Raw genomic sequence first — 17,192 nt, 5'->3', positions numbered from 1 at the left:
ATCAAATTGACATTGAGAAAAATGGGACTTGGGCTCCCAAATCTACATTTTTTATATCATTAAGCATTTAAAACCATCAAACTATTAAAGAGCAGAAACCAGAAACTCTGTTGGCATGGAGTAGCAGAGAAAGAGGTACACATCTTATAGCTGACGTGTTACAAATGGATATAAGGTTACTACCTACTTTCTTGGGGCTGTCAAGTGATTGGGAAAATCAATCCTGTTTTAGTCGCATATTTAATGGATAAAACAAACGCATCCATCTCTTTCGAGTTTGTTTTATCACTGATGATACGATTGTCCAAAAAACAACCAGCATAAAACCCCTGCCTTCCTATTTCTGGGTTCCAACTAATTTTTGAACATAGTTAAATGTATGACACTTATAGGCTGGATGCTGCAGATACACTGATAAGTCGGATGCACTTCTTCCAAGACATCCCAAAGTGCTTCACAGTTAATGAAGTAGCTTTGAAGTCTAGTCACTGTTCTAATATAGGCCAACATGGCAGCCAATTTGCAATCAGCAGGATTCCCACAAACAGCAATGGAAATAAACGACAAGAGAATCTTGTTTGATGGTGTCGGTTGAGAAATTAACGTTGGCGCCTGGAAACAGAAATTGGTCCGCACCTGTTTTCAAGCCTAAACTCGGCGATGCATAAGCAGCAGGTGCCTGAAAAGGCAGGCCAAAGGACAGCAGAAATTGGCCCTCGTCTTAACAATCCAGGTGAGCTCCTGACACCTGCCCAGTGTGCACAGCAGGTCGCCCTTCTCCAAGATTGAATTATGTCAGCAATCACCAGAACTATGGAGTCCTGTTTCCACCCCGGCTCCTTAGAAAGATTTTTTGAAAATCTAACTGTAGCTGTTTCATGTTTAAGGACAGCAGTGCTTCATCAGTGGCTTCTCAGTGACAGGCTTTATTAAACTGAACTTAAGATGTCTGCTCCCAGTGAGCTGCCTCACGGTAGAGGTCACATGACTACGGCAAACTAGCTAAGGCATATAGAACTGATTGCATTTCAAACCCAAACATCCCCCTTTTCATAAAGAACAAAGGATACAAACAAACATCCCCTTTTCTTAATGAAAAGAAATATTTGCATGCACATCACATGTGACTGTGAGTTACCCAAGTTAACCACTACACACCCTCTGCTCTCATGCATTAACAACTGTTTGTTCTGCCAGTCAGGTCTCTGCAACTGATTGCACATGTACTCTTTAAGTTGTGCTGGTCTCTTAATGGTGCGCATGCATGTTGACATTGGCTATTCATCTGGATGATGTTCTCTCTCCAGGGAGTGTTGGTTCCGTGGCACTTGTTGCCGTGGCAACTGTTGTTTTTCCATTGCGGACCTCTGGGATCGATGGTAGTCCTGTACTCAGTGCAGCTGGTGAGATTCCTTCTTCCTGACCGGCTGACTGCTGTGAAGGAGTAGTTCTGCTAGCTGTGTGTATATGCCCGCAGTTGCACCGGTATATTTGATCATTCACTTCCACAGCGTACGATCGGGGTGACAATTTCTCTATGCGTGTCCTAAGTTTTTACATTGGCTGTCTTCTGTTGAGGGTGTTGAAGGTTTGTACCCTGACTGGCTCTCCAATGCTCAGCTCTGGTAATGATTTGGCAATCTTGTCAAAATGAAATCTGGCTTTCTGTTGTTTCAACTTGATCTTTTCACTTGCGCCCGTTACTACTTGCAGTAGCTTCTTTGCTATTGGATGAGTAGTTTGGGTGCAACATGACATTAGTGTTTGGACTGGACTACTTTCCATGCCTTCAGTCGGTGTGTTTCTCCACTCGAGGGTTGCCTAACGTACATCCGTGTGAGATTTGTTTGATTTCTTGACGAATCCTTTGGTGATTTTCACTGCTGCCTCCACCTTTCCATTCGACTGGGGATAGTGCGGAGATGATGTGCAGTGCTGAAATTCCCAATCCTTTGTGAATTGGCTGAATTCTTCACTCACGAACTAAGGGCCATTGTCACTTATCACAACGTCTGGAATGCTGTAATGGCTGAATTGTGCTTTATTTCCCCTGTAATCATTGAAGTCAGCTGGTCTAACACCCAGTAGTCCAAACAGTGGTCTACAGTGACAAGGTAATCAGTTCCTGCTAGAGTGAAGAGATCTACTCCCAGTTTCAGCCATGGTCTGTCTGGGGATGTCATGAGTCATCAGTGGCACTCTAGCTTGTTTCGCTTGGTATTCGTTACAAGCACTGCACTGGCCGATGTGGTCTTTAATTTCATTACTCGTGTTTGGCCAGTAGGGCACTTCTCTTGCTTTTCTCAGAGTCGATTCGATTCCTTATTGGCACGAATGTGCTTCAGCATCTCTCCTCTCATCTCCTTAGGGACGATGACTCTATTTCCTTTGTACAGCATGCTATCTTGAGCTGTCAGTTCACCTCGGTATGCCCAATATGCTCTTGTGACCACAGGTGTGTCCTTGATGCTCTCAGGTCCTCCTTTCATCACTACTTCTTGTAGCACTTGTAAAGTTGCATCTTGTTGGGTAGTCGCTTGATTTGAGCAAGGTGCTTGACTGTCAAGTTCAATGTCTCTGATGGGTTGATGACTTCCAGAGCATGTCTAGCTGCTGCTTCACATTGAATCTAGAAGGTTTTGCATTCTGCTGTAGCACCCTCAACATTCTTCATGGGGAGCACTGCTCTTGACAGCATGTCTGTGACGTTCATATGTTTCCTATGCTTATATGTCACGTCCATATGATACCTTTGTAAATGCAGTAACATTTTTGCAGGTGCTTTAGAGCAGGTGGTAACAGTTTGAGAAAGATGCTTTGTAGTGGCTTGTGGTTGGACTCCTGTGTTACTTTGCCTCTCCCAAACAAATGCTCACAAGCAAAAACAATAGCCAGGCAATCTTTCCCAATCTGTGTGCAGCATTGTTCTGTTTATGTTAGTGCCCTGGATGCAAATGTGACCGGTTGACTTTGCTGCATTAGGGTTGCTCCCAGACCCGTCTCACTGGAGTCACACTGCAAGGTGACTTCATCATTGACATCATAGTCCTTCAGCAAGGCATTGTCATCATTAGGGCCAGGATTTCCCCTGCGGCCATTTGGGGGTGGGGCCTGGTTGCCGAGGGGAAAATGACACGGGATGACGTCGGGAGGAATCCCTGATGTCATCCCGGTCCATTTAAATTTTTAGGAAGGCGGGCGGACAGCGAAATCAGCTGTCCGTCCGCCGACCTGTCAATGGCCAATTGAGGCCATTGACAGGCTAGTTAAAGTAATTAAAGACCTGCCTGTCCAACCTTAAGGCTGGCGGGCAGGCCAGGAGCCCCGACGGGCTTCTGATAAAACACGAAACCTCATCCGCTGGTGGGATGAAGTTTCATGTCCGTATTGTAAAAAATTAATAAAGTGCATGTGTTCTTTATTAACATGTCCCATCTCGTGTGACATTGTCATATGAGGGGGACATGTTAATAATTTTTTATTGTTTTTGACACTGTCAGTATTCTCCCTGAGACAGGACTTTGCCTCAGGGAGCAGTGCGCTCTTTCGTGCGCAGGAGTGAAAGAGCGCACTTTGACAGATGGGGAATCCCTCCCCCCCACCGCACAGGAAGCGCATAGTGCTTCCCGTCGGGGATGCTGCTGGGTGGGCCTTAATTGGCCCGCCCACTTAAAATGGTGGCGGGATCCGCTTCAGTGGCAGAGGTCGGCTGTCCGCCCGCCGCCGAGCCGGTGGGGCCCACCCACCATCCGAGGGCAAAATTCTGCCCTAGATGTTTGATTTTAGTGAATGCCACCTCTCAATCTGTTCCCCAAGACCACTGCACCTCTTTGGCAGTGAGCTTGCGTAATGGTTCACACTCTGATGACAAATCAGGCAAAACCTTGTTAAATAGTTCACGAATCCAACAAGTCAATGCACTGATTTTCAAGTCTGTTGGTCACTGCATCTCTGCTACAGCCCTCACCTTGCCAAAATCCTGGTGAAGACTTTTTGCTGTCAGTATATGACCTATGGACTTGACTTCAGGCATCTTCAGTTGTAACTTTTTCTTGTTCAGCTTCAGGTTCATCTGGTGAGCTCTCTCTAGCAGTTAAATTCTGATCATGGTCGGCTATGGTTTCTTCCATTGTGTCTCCACATCCATAGACTAGTAGATCATCCACTATGGCTTCCAGTCCAGGAAGATCATTGACTATCTCATGCTCTTTGTGTTGATACTCTTCTGGAGCTGTGGAAATGCCAATTGGCATGCGCAACCTTGTGTATCTCCTGAATGACGTCCAGAATGTAGTTAGAGAGCTTCTGCTTTCATCCAGCTTCACTTCCCAATAACCATCCTTCATATCTAGAGTCGTAATGATTTTTACCTTGGTAAGCTGCGGCAAAATTCCTTTGATGGCTGGCATAGGGTATTGAGATCTCTTCAACGCTTTATTTAGATCCTTTGGGTCTAAGCATGCTCACAGCTTTCCAGGTTGTTTCACTGCTACCATGCTACTAATCTAGTATGTAGGAGTCGTCACTTTTTTGATTGCTCCCCTCCTTTCCAGCTCTCCTATCTTGTCCTTTAGGCTTGACTTGAGGGCAGCTGGAACTCTTCTTGGCAGATGCTGAATTGGTCCTACACTCTCATCTAGATGGTATTCTCCTGGTAGACATCTCAACCCTGTAAAGACGTCTTTGTGCTCCTCTCGGATCTGTTCTGCTGTCAGTGGTTTTGTGTGCTGTGACATGTCACAAACCTCTGTTGGCACATTCAGGGTTACCAGTCCAAGCGTTAGACTGGCTTCAGCTGAAATGAGTGGACGTTGTGTCTCATTTATGATCTGGAACTCTGATTCTTCCTTCTTGCCATCACTTTGGGCTCTCAGACTAATTTGTATGAGTATCGTGCCATCATATATCCTCAACCTCACCTTCAAGGGCTTCATTTCTGGATCACCATTTTGAGCTACTTTACACAGGTCTGTGAAGGTTATTATGTTGCATGACGCATCAGTGTCTATCTGACATTTCTTGTTCACTTGATACTCTCCCTCTGCGGTCCCTCTTTCATCTTGTAATGTCTCTCAACATAATGTATCCCCTTGTCTGCTCTGCCACATGTATGCTCTATCTGACATTTCACAACTTCTGCATTTCCACACATGTCTACCGCTTTCTTGAGAGTCAGTTTCTCATCTTTCCGTAGACTTTCCCTCATTGATGGGTCTCATTTGCCTAATCTATCTTTGTTCAGATCATCTTTTAGCTGCCCAAATTCACATGATTCTGCAAGCTGTTTGACTGCAGTCACATACTGATGTATGGGTTCTGGTTCTCCTTGAGCTCTAGTGTTGAATACACAGCATTCATACGTAACATTCACTTGGGGTTCAAAGCATTCATTTAAGGCTTTCAAAATCTTTGCCGTCTGTTTTCTTTGCTTGTCGCTGTTAGTGTTAGAGATGTGGCTACTCTTACCAGTTCTGGTTTATTAATTAAGCTGGTTGCAATCTCATAGTTTTGACATTACAAGTGGAAAAACTGCCACTTTTTCCACGTATCCCCTTTCAGTTCTACTGGAGATGGGATTGGAAAAGTTACTGCAGCCATGTTACTCAGTACTTTACTCGCAGCCTTCGGTATTTTTTGCTTTCCTTTTGACCTTTTCAGCAGCTTTTTGCAGAGTTGAACATTTCCATGTGCCTTTCTGAGCTGTCTCTTCTCTGGCACATTTCCAGGGTTCAAAAAGCTATTTTTCTCCACTTCTGATACCATGTTTCAAGTTTAAAGTCACATAACTACAGCAAGCTAGGTAGGACATGTAGAACTGATTGCATTTCAAAACCAAATGATAGTTAACGTCCATGGGGCCACTAAAGAATGCTGAATGGGACATGGCCCAATTTCTGCCTCGCTTACCAGTGACTTAATTTGTAAAGAGGCGTTTCAACAGGCATTAGGCCCCAGGGTGCTCGGAATGCCAAGAAGAAGGCATTTAGGAGTGGGTTTGACCACATGCCATCCCGTTGGAAAATTGGTATGCTCTACTCTGGTTTCTTGCAGGAAAAATGGGCAACAATGCATGCCAATTTCTAACTTTTTCCTTTGTTCAAATAGTGGCATGGGATCTTTTATGCCACATGAGAGGGCACTTGATTTAGTGTCTTGCCCAAAAGACAACACCTCTGATAATCCACATTTCCTCAGTTCTGCAGTGAAGACTCAGTCTTAGATTACAGGCTCAAGACTCTGACGTCAGGCTTGACTTCACAATATTATGAGTCAGAAGAAAGGGAGTTGTCATGGAGTCAGTGCTGATGCCAGTTAGTTTATAAAATCTTCATTAATTCCATTAAACTGCTACCAGAAATTGATCAGCCATGATCTTATTGAATGACGGAGCAGGCTCGAGGGGTCAGATGGTCTACTCCTGTTCCTAATTCTTATGTTCTTATGTTTATACCTTTTTGTCCCAGAAATAATAGGACATTTATAACGTGTAGACCATTGAAATTTTACTGAGAACATATTGAGCACCCCACTTCTTCCACCTCTGTCTCTAACCCCCACATACACCTGAATATATATCAAACACTCAGCCTTAGTTGGCTGAGGCTTTTGAAAACTATGCAAATTGAAAACAGTGTGACACAATTTGTTTTTCAATAGTCCAGCATTATGTGCGAATGTCTACTGAAATGCTAATGAATGAGGGGTAGAAGAGTTTAATGGTGTAGCTTTAAAAATGCCAATTTAAAATTTAATCTTTAAGATTACACCCATCGTAAACAGTTGTGAAACCGATGTACATTTTGATGGCATCGTGCTTGTTGAAAGAGTACATTGCTTCATTAGGTTTGTGAGAATGCTTGTGCACATGCTAAGAGCAACTGCAGAGTTTGAAGCACTCCCTGTGCTCCACAATGTCCATCTGGCAAGTAAAACTAGGGATCCTACCTATCGGATATTACTGTTCATTGGAGATCACAGATCAGCATTCAACAAGAATAGCTTGCCTTTGTAACGCACTTTTAACGTCGAAAAATGTCCCAAGGTAAAGCACTCTCACCTCTTGAGTCAGAAGGCTGTGGGTTCAAGTCCCACGCCAGAGACTTGAGCACAAAAATCTTGGTTGATACCCCAGTGACAAAATACCCTCAGTTAGTTATTCGGCTCATAAACACCACCAATAAACTCTCAGAAAATGGCTGGAAAAGGTTGGGTCAATCTGGCCTGATAAGCAACTTCAGGGCTTATGCTAATGCCTGCACTGTTTAACACTCTCGCCTGTGATTAAGAAGGTTGTGGATTGACAGTACCACTCCAGAGACTCGAGCAGATAAATCTAAGACTGACAACTCCAGTATTTAGAGTGCTACACTGTCGGCTGTGCCGTCTTTTGGCTGAAACATTAAACTGAGGCCCTGTTTGCTCTCTCTGGTGGGTGTAAAAGACAGATTTCACTGCACTATTTCAAAGAAGAGCAGGGGAGTGGTGTCATGGCCAATAATATGATTATCCTTCCTCACCTCACATATAGTTCTGCCCTGAAAATTCACCAGTAGAGTGGAGCATCCTAATCTTGGCCAGCAGACCTGAACAACATATGGAATGCAGTAATGTGGATGAAAGAAGGAGCAACTGAAATGGTGACTATCTGTACCTGGGCTGCATTTGGAAAATCACTGTTAACCGGAGAAAGAGACCCTGGATGGTTATTCAAGTTTTTTTTCTGCATTCTACATTTGTCACAATGACAGGAAACTGTGACTGAGTGAGATCTACCTATAAGTTCACCAGCTAACTAAAAATCATATGAAAAGGACTCGTTTTTCAAAAAATAAAAGACACTGACCAAATATGGCTGCCACGAGTCATCTGATATCTGGAATTGTAAGTTGAACTTTTCTGGAAAGTTACTATATGGATACTATATGCACTGTTGACACATTGCTCATGGCATTTCACACTTGGGGTGTCAAGGTCCACTTCAAAAAGGCACTCTTGAACAAAAGGCATTAAAAATGTAAAGTGCAGTACTTTAATCAACTGTAATTCCGTCATGACAATGGGAACTACTAACCAACCAGATACCCAACAGACATTCAAAGCCCCCTATGGAGGACAAAATAACCCCATTTCCTGTTGGTTTCTACTATCTTGAAATGTGTCAAAAGTTTTTGAGATGAAAGAGCAAAAATGTGATTATTTGTTCAACAACAATGACTGCAAGACATGTTAATCAAATTCTTTCTTGGAATATACAGACAGGAGATTTAAGAATTGGTTTTGCCAAGCTAGAAAGAGAGAAGGAAAAAAGGCATCTGGAAACACTGCTGAAGGAATCTCTCTCTCTCTCTGAAGCTAAGATTGACTCTAACTAAGTGCCATTACCTGAAATTCAATTCAACACCATGATTTTAAAGGAAACCAGCTAACTTCAAACAACTGCAACATTCAACAATCTACACCTCAAGGGCAAGCAAATGACTTAATTCTATATTCTTTTAACTTTTATTTGGACTCTAACTTTTCTTATTTCTGATATGTGTGTGTGTGTTTCATCGCATCTTTTATTATTTTTTCTCGGGTTTAGTAACTAATAAACTTACTCTTTCTTTGACTCAAGAAAACCTGGTTTGATTGGTTCATTGTTAAAAAGTAAATACATTTGGATTGGAAAAGACATTTACAGGGAAAAGAAATTTTTAAAACTGTCGTTGCGACCAACCAAGGGGGTTGAATAAAGGGGAGCCAGTTCACTCCTGCTCACCCAGTTGTAATGATATGCCTACAGAAATCAGCACAAAATGGTTTAACCTGAGGTAGGGGTATATTAAATACAACCTGTATATTAAAATTGGCAAATTATATGCTACTAGGGACTCTAGTTCAGGGGACCCCTGGAATGACGGTTGAGATGTTACACCCCTCCGCCCACCACAATCCCCCGCGCCCCACAATCCTATTATAAATCCCCAAGTTGGCATTCTCTTAACTTTTCAACCTGAAGCCTGTTTCTGTGAACGCCATTGGTATGGATTTTGTTCTGCTAAAGTAGGGCCACAGACATGGAGACAACTCCCATCTCAACCACAGAATGTGGTAATGCTGATGGTGCGTTTGTTCGTATTGAGGTTAGCTCAAGTCCACAGAACAAAAACAGGCTGTTTGGCCCAACTGGCAGTGAGACTCCATACAAACCCCCAGCCCTTCTTGATCTAACATCATCAACTTTCTGCCTCATGTACTTATCTAGCATGTTATCAACGCCAACATGTTGCTTGTGTTTTTCGAACATTTCACTGAGATGCTGCTTACGGACAATGCAGATCAGGTGACAGAGGCAGGTTTGCAGCATGGCTTCACACTAGTGGCTAAAGACTGGAGGACATAGCAAGGGGTTGAATGGATAATTGTGTAAAAACACAATGCTGGGATATGACTGGAGGCCTCCCCGTGCCCTACTTTTCTCTCTCATCAGTTACTCCACCACCCGAAAGGTGGGCCAAACCTACAATCTCAGCCTCCAGCTTAAACTCATGGACTGTGCGCATTGTGTTCTTACAGTTCATCACTTGATCCGATTCCCTCAAAATATCAGAGTACCTCCTCTTGGTATCAGACCACATGTTGTAGTTACTGAGAAATGAGCAGGTACCTACCCCTTTTTCTTGATTGCCTTTTCTAAAAGCTTCTCTTGCGTTAACTTTTCCTTGTCATGTTGCGCCACCATTTTGTCCACTTGCATACAATGTGATTTCTGAGTGGCGCTGTGTTCCTGGAACAAGAATTAATCATCAGCAGCAATATTTTGGCAGCTTGGTAGAACGCTAGATCGGGGCACAAATGATAATACAAGAAATATAAAAACCCCCAGAATGTGTGGAGTTGCTGGGTGGGTTGCCTTTCTCACTTGTGGTACAGAATCTTCTAGTATTGCTGGCGGTGAGCTTGAAGGCAGGAGGGACATTTACTCAGGCGGGACGGTGATGTATCAGGACCCCTCCGCCCGAGTTACACCCTGGACAGGAAGGCCCATGGTCAGCCTTCCTGCCCCACCGCCAATTGAAGCACTCAAGTGGTCGATTCATGACCACTTAAGGGCCTCATCATCTGGCTGCTGGTATTAACACAGTGGCAGCCCTGTCACCACACGGCATGCATGGCAGGTAAATGTGTGTGGCCACCTTTTCACCTTCGGAAGACTGGGTGCCCTCAATCAAAGGCATTCAGTACCTGATTGAGGGACTAGATATCAGGAAGTGGGGGCCCACTGACAGCCTTTGCTGCCAGTTGCACCTCTCTCCCCTCCCCACTCCCCCCCACATTACTTACTTATGGCCTGGGTTGCTGTACAATGCTGAGATTCCGGTGCCTGTCATTCCAGCAGCAGCCATGGCCTCCGATGTGGCGCTGCTGAGCACAAGACCTGCTGGCCTCCAACTGGCCGGCATCTCTTGGTAGGCGAGACCTCCGTCCCCCGGGTCTTGGTTCCAGGGGAAGGCCCGGCCTGATTGGCTCGTGGTTCGGTGGGCTTTCCCGAAAAGAGGCAGCACGAGTCTCTCACCGGCTCTCCAGCTGGCAGGCAGGACCCCACCACCTCAACAAGATTCTGCATAGCACTTTTCATCCTGCAGCAGTCAATACATTTATGGAATTTAATAATTGTGAATGAACAGATTGCATATGGTATAAATACAAAGATAAGCATTCTTCAAAACACTACCCATCATGAAACATTTCTGTTAAGGGTGGCACAAAAAGGGGTCGGAATTTGACCGAAACAGGTGCAACACAAAGCTTTCAACCCAATATTGGTTCAGGCCACCTTTCAGGTGATCCTGTCAACAGCCTAATACAGACATTGGGCCTCTTACATTAGTGTTGCCAACTTTGATACATTGTATTCCGGTGAACCCCCGCCCCAAGCTGGCACAATCCCGTCCCCAAACCCCCAACATTGGTCTATGTTCCGGGCGCACACTCTTCCCACGGCCAATTGGAAAGGGAACAGGCTTTTTGTTAATTGGATTAATCATGACGGCTAATGAAACTGGCTTCCCCCCACCCCTCTCCATCTTCACATAGTCGTTTGGTATTACAGACCTTGAGTATTACAGCAAAAAGAGACATGTCAAAGCTTCTTGTCTTGCACTCATCAGGACACTTTGTAAGAATACCAATATAAGGGGAAAACAACAATTTATACTGTATGTGAAGGCAGTGCTGATTGGTGTGCAACCGGACTCTGATTGGTAGAGGCGTTGCTAAGGAAAATGCACTAGTGATGGTGACTGACAGTTAACTGCCAAGCATTGTTTGAAACTTAAACCAAGCAGCTTGACCCTGATTGGTCAAGGCATTGCCCTGAAGCACAGCAGGGTCAAGCTGCCTGATTTAAATTTCAAACAATGCTTGGCAGTAAACTGTCAGTCACCATCACTGGTGCATTCCCCATGGCATAGCCTCTACCAGAGTCCGCTTGCCAACCAATCAGCACTCTCTTCACGTACAGTCTAAATTGTTGTTTTCCCCTTATATTGGTAGTCTTGTGAAGTGTCCTGATGAGTGCAAGACAAGAAGTTTTGACATCTCTTTTTTCAGCAATATTTTCATAACTAACGGAAGTGTTAAAACAAAATGAAAACAAAAACCACAATGTTGTTTAATGTCTCTGTGACCTTTCTCCTGGATTTCTCACAACAGTGCCCTGGAGACCTATCTTCAATTCCGGGAGGAGTGTTGGCAGCCCTACATTATATAATCCAACCAGGGGCTTAATACCTTTCTGGGCCAGCTTTGCCAAAATTGGATAGAGGTGAGCAGAGCAGGCACCAGGCTTGCTAAGCACAAGAACCTTCAGGGTTAGGTTTAGAAAAATAATTAAAAAATATATATATTTCTGTGGAATCCACAGTCCTGTCAATTGCCCACCACTCCCCATTGTAACTCCACCCCGTTCTGGGAATTACCTCTGAGCTGACTTCAGCAAGTGGTCAGATATTCATTTTCTTAACAGGACTGAGCTACATTTGCAAGAACACAAGAAATAGGAGCAGAAGTAGCCAAAGTAGCCCATTGAGCCTGCTCCACCATTCAGTACGATCATGGCCGATCATGGGCTTCAACTTGAGCTTCCTGCCTACTCCCCATATCCCTTTATTCCCCGAGAAACCAAAAAATTTGTCTATCCCAGCCTTAAATGATGGCGTGTCCACAACCCTCTGGGGCAGAGAATTCCAAAGCTTCACAACCTGTTGAGTGAAGCAGTTTCTCATCTCAGTCCTAAACGAGCGACGCCTTATCCTGAGACTGTGCCCCCGTGTTTTAGACTCCCCGACCAGCGGAAACAATCTCTCAGCGTCCACCCTGTCAAACCCCTTCGGGATTTTGTAGGTTTCAATGAGATCGCCTCTCATCCTTCTAAACTCCAGAGAACATAAGCCCAATTTACTCAGCCTCTCTTCATCGGACAACCTCCTCATTCCAGGGACCGATTTAGTGAATCTTCACTGTACTGCCTCCAATGCAAATATATCCTTCCTTGGAGATGAAAACTATACACATGCTTCAGGTGAGCAAAGGCCCAAATGCTCACCCAGATCTGAGGTCAGTTGACACGTGTTCCATGTGCAGTGCCCACCTCAGACTTGGAAACTGGCCATAACTGAATTAACACCCTCAAATTTATTAAACACCCGGCAAGCTAATGCTCAACTATTAATATTATGAACTTCTATCTCGGTATGTAAACTGATTTTAAATTGTTTACATTGAAATGATTAGGATGGAAAGTCGGTTCATGAATACCTCAATTGCACCACAGCCAAAACAAGATTCTAATGAAACAATTTCCACTTCAATTTGCATGATTTAATTTTAATTCTAAAATGCTCTGGTGGTGAACTGACAATGAGATAATTGGTTTCAATGAAAATATATATATCAGCATTAGAATTAATATTAGGTTTGTGGATCCAGTTATACAAACTTCCACAGCACTTAACTATGGATATATTTAAATTCTAAATTTCTGGGCAACCATCTCCCATCTTTCATTAAAAATGTTAACTTGTTTCAAAAAATCTGCTGTAAATTGAAACAATGTATGTTCAAACACGAACACTTCAAAAAATTACTTCTATGATGTCCATTGAATAACTGTAAAAGTTTTGCAGCTGTAAAACACTGCAATACAGTCTTCACTGTGTTTACCCTAACATCATTTGCTGGTATATACAGTGCGGTTAAAATCATCTCAATGAATCAGCAGAAATAACAACAACTTGCAATTGTATAGTGCCTTTAACATATTGAAGCATTCCAATGTGCTTCAGAGGAACGATATCAAGCAAAATTCAATACCAAGCCACAAAAGGAGGTATTAAGACAGATTGGTCAAAGAGGCAGATTTTAAATGACTTAGATGAAGGGACTGAAGGGATGGTGGCTAAATTTGCTGACAACACAAAGATAGATAGGAAAGTAAATTGTGAAGAGGACGTAAGGAGGCTACAAAGTGACACAGATAGGTTAAGTGAGTGGGCAAGAATCTGGCAGATGGAGTATAATGTAGGCAAGTGTGATATCGTTCATTTTGGCAGGAAGAATAAAAAAGCTTATTATCTAAATGGTGAGAGATTGCAGAGCTCTGAGATTCAGAGGGATTGGTGTCCAAGTGCAAGAATCGCAAAAGGTTAATATACAGCTACAGCCGGTAATTAGGAAAGCTAATAGAATATTATCATTTATTATGAAGGGAATTGATTACAAAAGGAAGGAGGTTATGCTTCACTTGTACAGGGCATTGGTGAGACCACATCTGGAGTATTATGTACAGTACAGGTCTCCTTATTTAAAGAAAGATGTAAATGCATTAGAAGCAGTTCAGAAAAGGTTTACTAGGCTACTACCAGGAATGGGCAGGGTATCCTATGAGGAAAGGCTGGACAGGTCAGGCTTGTATCCAATGGAATCCAGAAGAGTAAGAGATGACTCAATTGAAACCTTTAATATCCTGAGGGGTCTTGACTGGATGGATATGGAGAGGATGTTTCCTCTTGTTGGAGGATCTAGAACTAGTAGTCACTGTTTCAAGACATTTATGTCAGATGAAGAGAAACTTTTTTTCTCTCAGAGGGTTGTGAGTCTTTGGAATTCTCTTCCTCAAAAGGCGGTGGAAGCAGAGTCTTTGAATATTTTAAAGGCAGAGATAGATAGATTCTTGATTGGGGCGGGGGCGGCGGGGGGGTGAAAGGTTACCGGGGGTGGCCGGAATGTGGGGTTGAGGTTACAAATCAGGTCAGCCATGATCTTATTGAATGGCAGAGCAGGCTTGAGGGGCCGAGTGGCCTAACTCCTGCTCCTAATTCACAAGGGATGGCTGAAAGAGAGGTAGACAGGCTGGAGGGGGCGGGTTAGAGAGGGAATTCCGGAGATCGAGAACCTAGGCAGCTGAAAGCACAACCACCAACACTCAATCTATCTGAAGCTTCCAGTTTCCGACTGCCTCCTCTTAAAGAAGTGCAGACGGCCGATGGGAACCGATTGTCGTCTCCATCAACTTCTTTGCCCTGTTAACCATGGAAGGCAGTCAGAAAGTGAATGATACAGGCAGCTTCAACCAGCTGCAAGTTAAGACAAGTGTCGGATGCTCCTTGTTAGTTCACACTGTGATAATCGAGAGCTGCAAACTTCACACAGTCTGTCGAAATGGAGAAAGTTCCTGGGCAGCACCATCCCCTATTTGCATGATTTTCAGCTCTTATCAGTGGCAAAAGCTAAGAACACAGCAGCAAAACTAAATGTGAAGACGATTTATATTTGGGAAGATTCAATATGGCACGGACAGAGCTATATGGAAAAGCTGGTGCACTTAATACTGTGTAACTGATGCCTAGGGTGCTGACAATGGGTTAGTGATATCTGCCTGATAAAGGCAGAATTCATGATAAGTGCAGACGATGTAAGTAGTGGGGACTGTAACACTTATGGAGTTTAGCAACAGTATCTAGAAATAATCAGGTCTTTTATATAACGGGCACTGATAATTGATGTGTATACCTATCTAAATTGGCTATCTCAACGGAAAAAATGTCAAGAATTAGGGCAGAATCCTCTGTTCCGCGAGTGGGGGTGGGGCCCGGTCGCCGATGCGTAAGAAGACGCGGGGATATGTCGGGCGTGTGTCTCGACGTCACCCCGCGTCATTTAGATTTTCAGTTCGGCGGGCACGCAGCCGAATCGGCTATGCGCCTGCCGAACTGCCAAAGGCCTATTAAGGCCGTTTAAAAAGTAATTAACATGGTTAATGGACCTGCCCGTCCAACCTTAAGGTCGGCGGGTCGGCCAGAAGCCCAGGCGGGCTTCTGAAAAAACATGAAACCTCATCCACTGGCGGGATGAGGTTTCATGAGGGCATTAACATTTTTATAAAATGTTTAAATAAAAGAAATTGACATGTCCCAGGTCATGTGACAGTGGCACATGAGTGGACATGTCAGTAATTTTTTCCCCCTTCTTTATTGAAATTTTCAATCCTGAGCCGATCTCCTTGAGGCAGCGCTTTGCCTCAGCGAGATCTGGGTGCTCTTTCGAAAGAGCGCACTCCCAGCTCAGGGAATCCCTCCCCCACACCCGCCCGCACAGGGAGCGCATAGCGCTTCCTGACGGACATCATGCTGGGCGGGCCTTAATTGGCCTGCCCACACAAAATGGCGGCGCACCCCTGACCGAGGGCGACGATCAGGAACCTGCCCGCTCACGCCCGCTCCTGCACAACCCGCCCCCCCCGCAACGGTGGGGGGAGATCCTGCCCTTAGTGATCCTCACGTCAAAGAAAACTAAACTCTACAAAGAGACTCTTCCCTCTTCAACTCCCTTGAAGTTACAGTAGCCATATGACACTAACTGGAAATATGGAATCCAGATGGATTCCTAAGAGCGTATCCAGTGGTGTTGGACAAAGTACTATTCAAATGAATAATTAACCTCTGCTCCCATAAAAGAACCACACCAATTTGCAATCAAACACAGATTCCAACTAAGCATGGCACAAAAATCATAAATGCAAATGAAGCATGCATAAGGGTAATGGAACACATTTGTTTAATTCACGTCAATATTTAACGAGTTTTCCCTTTCCTTCTTGTTTACAACTTTGTCCCTGATAACCTGATGTGACTGGCAATTTAGTAAGTTTAACCAAAAGACAGGAAATGTCCATTTGTTAGTCAATAGGTTTCAAGCTCACGCGATGAATTTTTCCATAGTTCAAGCGCAAAACTGACAACTGGGATCTCCAACACTACAAACATTTCAGTTTTAAACATAAACTAAGCTACTCACGATCATAACGAAATACAAGAAGAACCCCATCTATAAGTTGCTTCCCTGTCTATGCTACTCTCCTAGTTTATCAAATAAGTCACTTCGTAAAAAGAATTTCAGATTATGCAACTGAAGTATCAACCACAGCTCAGGGTTGGGGGGGGAACTCTTGCCTCAGAATCAGAAGGTTCTGGGTTCAAGCCCCACTCCAGGGATTGATCACAAAACCTGAGGCTGACAGTATAGTGTAGTACCAATGCAGCATTACTCTGTTGGAAGTGCCATCTTTTGGATGAGATGTTAAACTGAGGCCCCACCTGCCGGGATGGGAAAAATCCCATGGCTCTTTTTCAAAGAAGAGCGGTGAAGTTATTCCTAGCGTCCTGACCAAGATTTAACCCTCAATCAACATCACCAAATTAGATGATCTGGCATTTACCATATTGCTCTTTGTGGGGGTTTGCCATGTTTCCTACATTACAACAGTGGTTACCACTTCATAAAGTGCTTCACTGGCTGTAAATCATTTTGAGATGTCTGGTAGTTGCGCAATGTGCTATAAAAATGCACGTTTTTCTTCTGTTAATAAAAGTGGCACACCAGCAAACTTTACCGTGTCTTGGAAATTAATAATCCTTTTAAGTTTGGTCAGTACTTTTTGAGAGCAACAATTCATGAACAAAATGTGAATGTTATGAATATAAAAATAATACTGTTGGTAAACAGCAATCTTTGTTTAACTGGGCTGCCTTTTTAAAAAAAAAAAATTCCCCCTTACGAAACTAGTTTGCAGAACTCAAGGCTCGAGCGGAATTAGCAATGCAAGTTTTGCAAAGGATGGGGATGGGGTAGATATGCAAGATTTTGGAGGA

At 43.8% G+C, this 17,192-nt stretch overlaps 1 protein-coding gene across 3 annotated transcripts in view; it reads right to left on the bottom strand.

Moving 5' to 3' along the window:
- plcb4a (phospholipase C, beta 4a) overlaps positions 1 to 17,192 on the bottom strand; it is a 459,248-nt gene that overhangs the window by 56,090 nt on the left and 385,966 nt on the right. For all 3 annotated transcript variants that reach the window (XM_078556436.1, XM_078556437.1, XM_078556438.1), the window contains one exon: positions 9,654 to 9,769. In XM_078556436.1, coding sequence (XP_078412562.1) covers positions 9,654 to 9,769 — 116 coding nt within the window. The remainder of the gene's footprint in view (positions 1 to 9,653; positions 9,770 to 17,192) is intronic.

Source organism: Cetorhinus maximus, chromosome 14 (assembly GCF_964194155.1).
Source record: "Cetorhinus maximus chromosome 14, sCetMax3.hap1.1, whole genome shotgun sequence".
Classification (NCBI taxonomy): Eukaryota; Metazoa; Chordata; class Chondrichthyes; order Lamniformes; family Cetorhinidae; genus Cetorhinus; species Cetorhinus maximus.
This window is presented reverse-complemented; position numbering and strand designations above follow the sequence as displayed.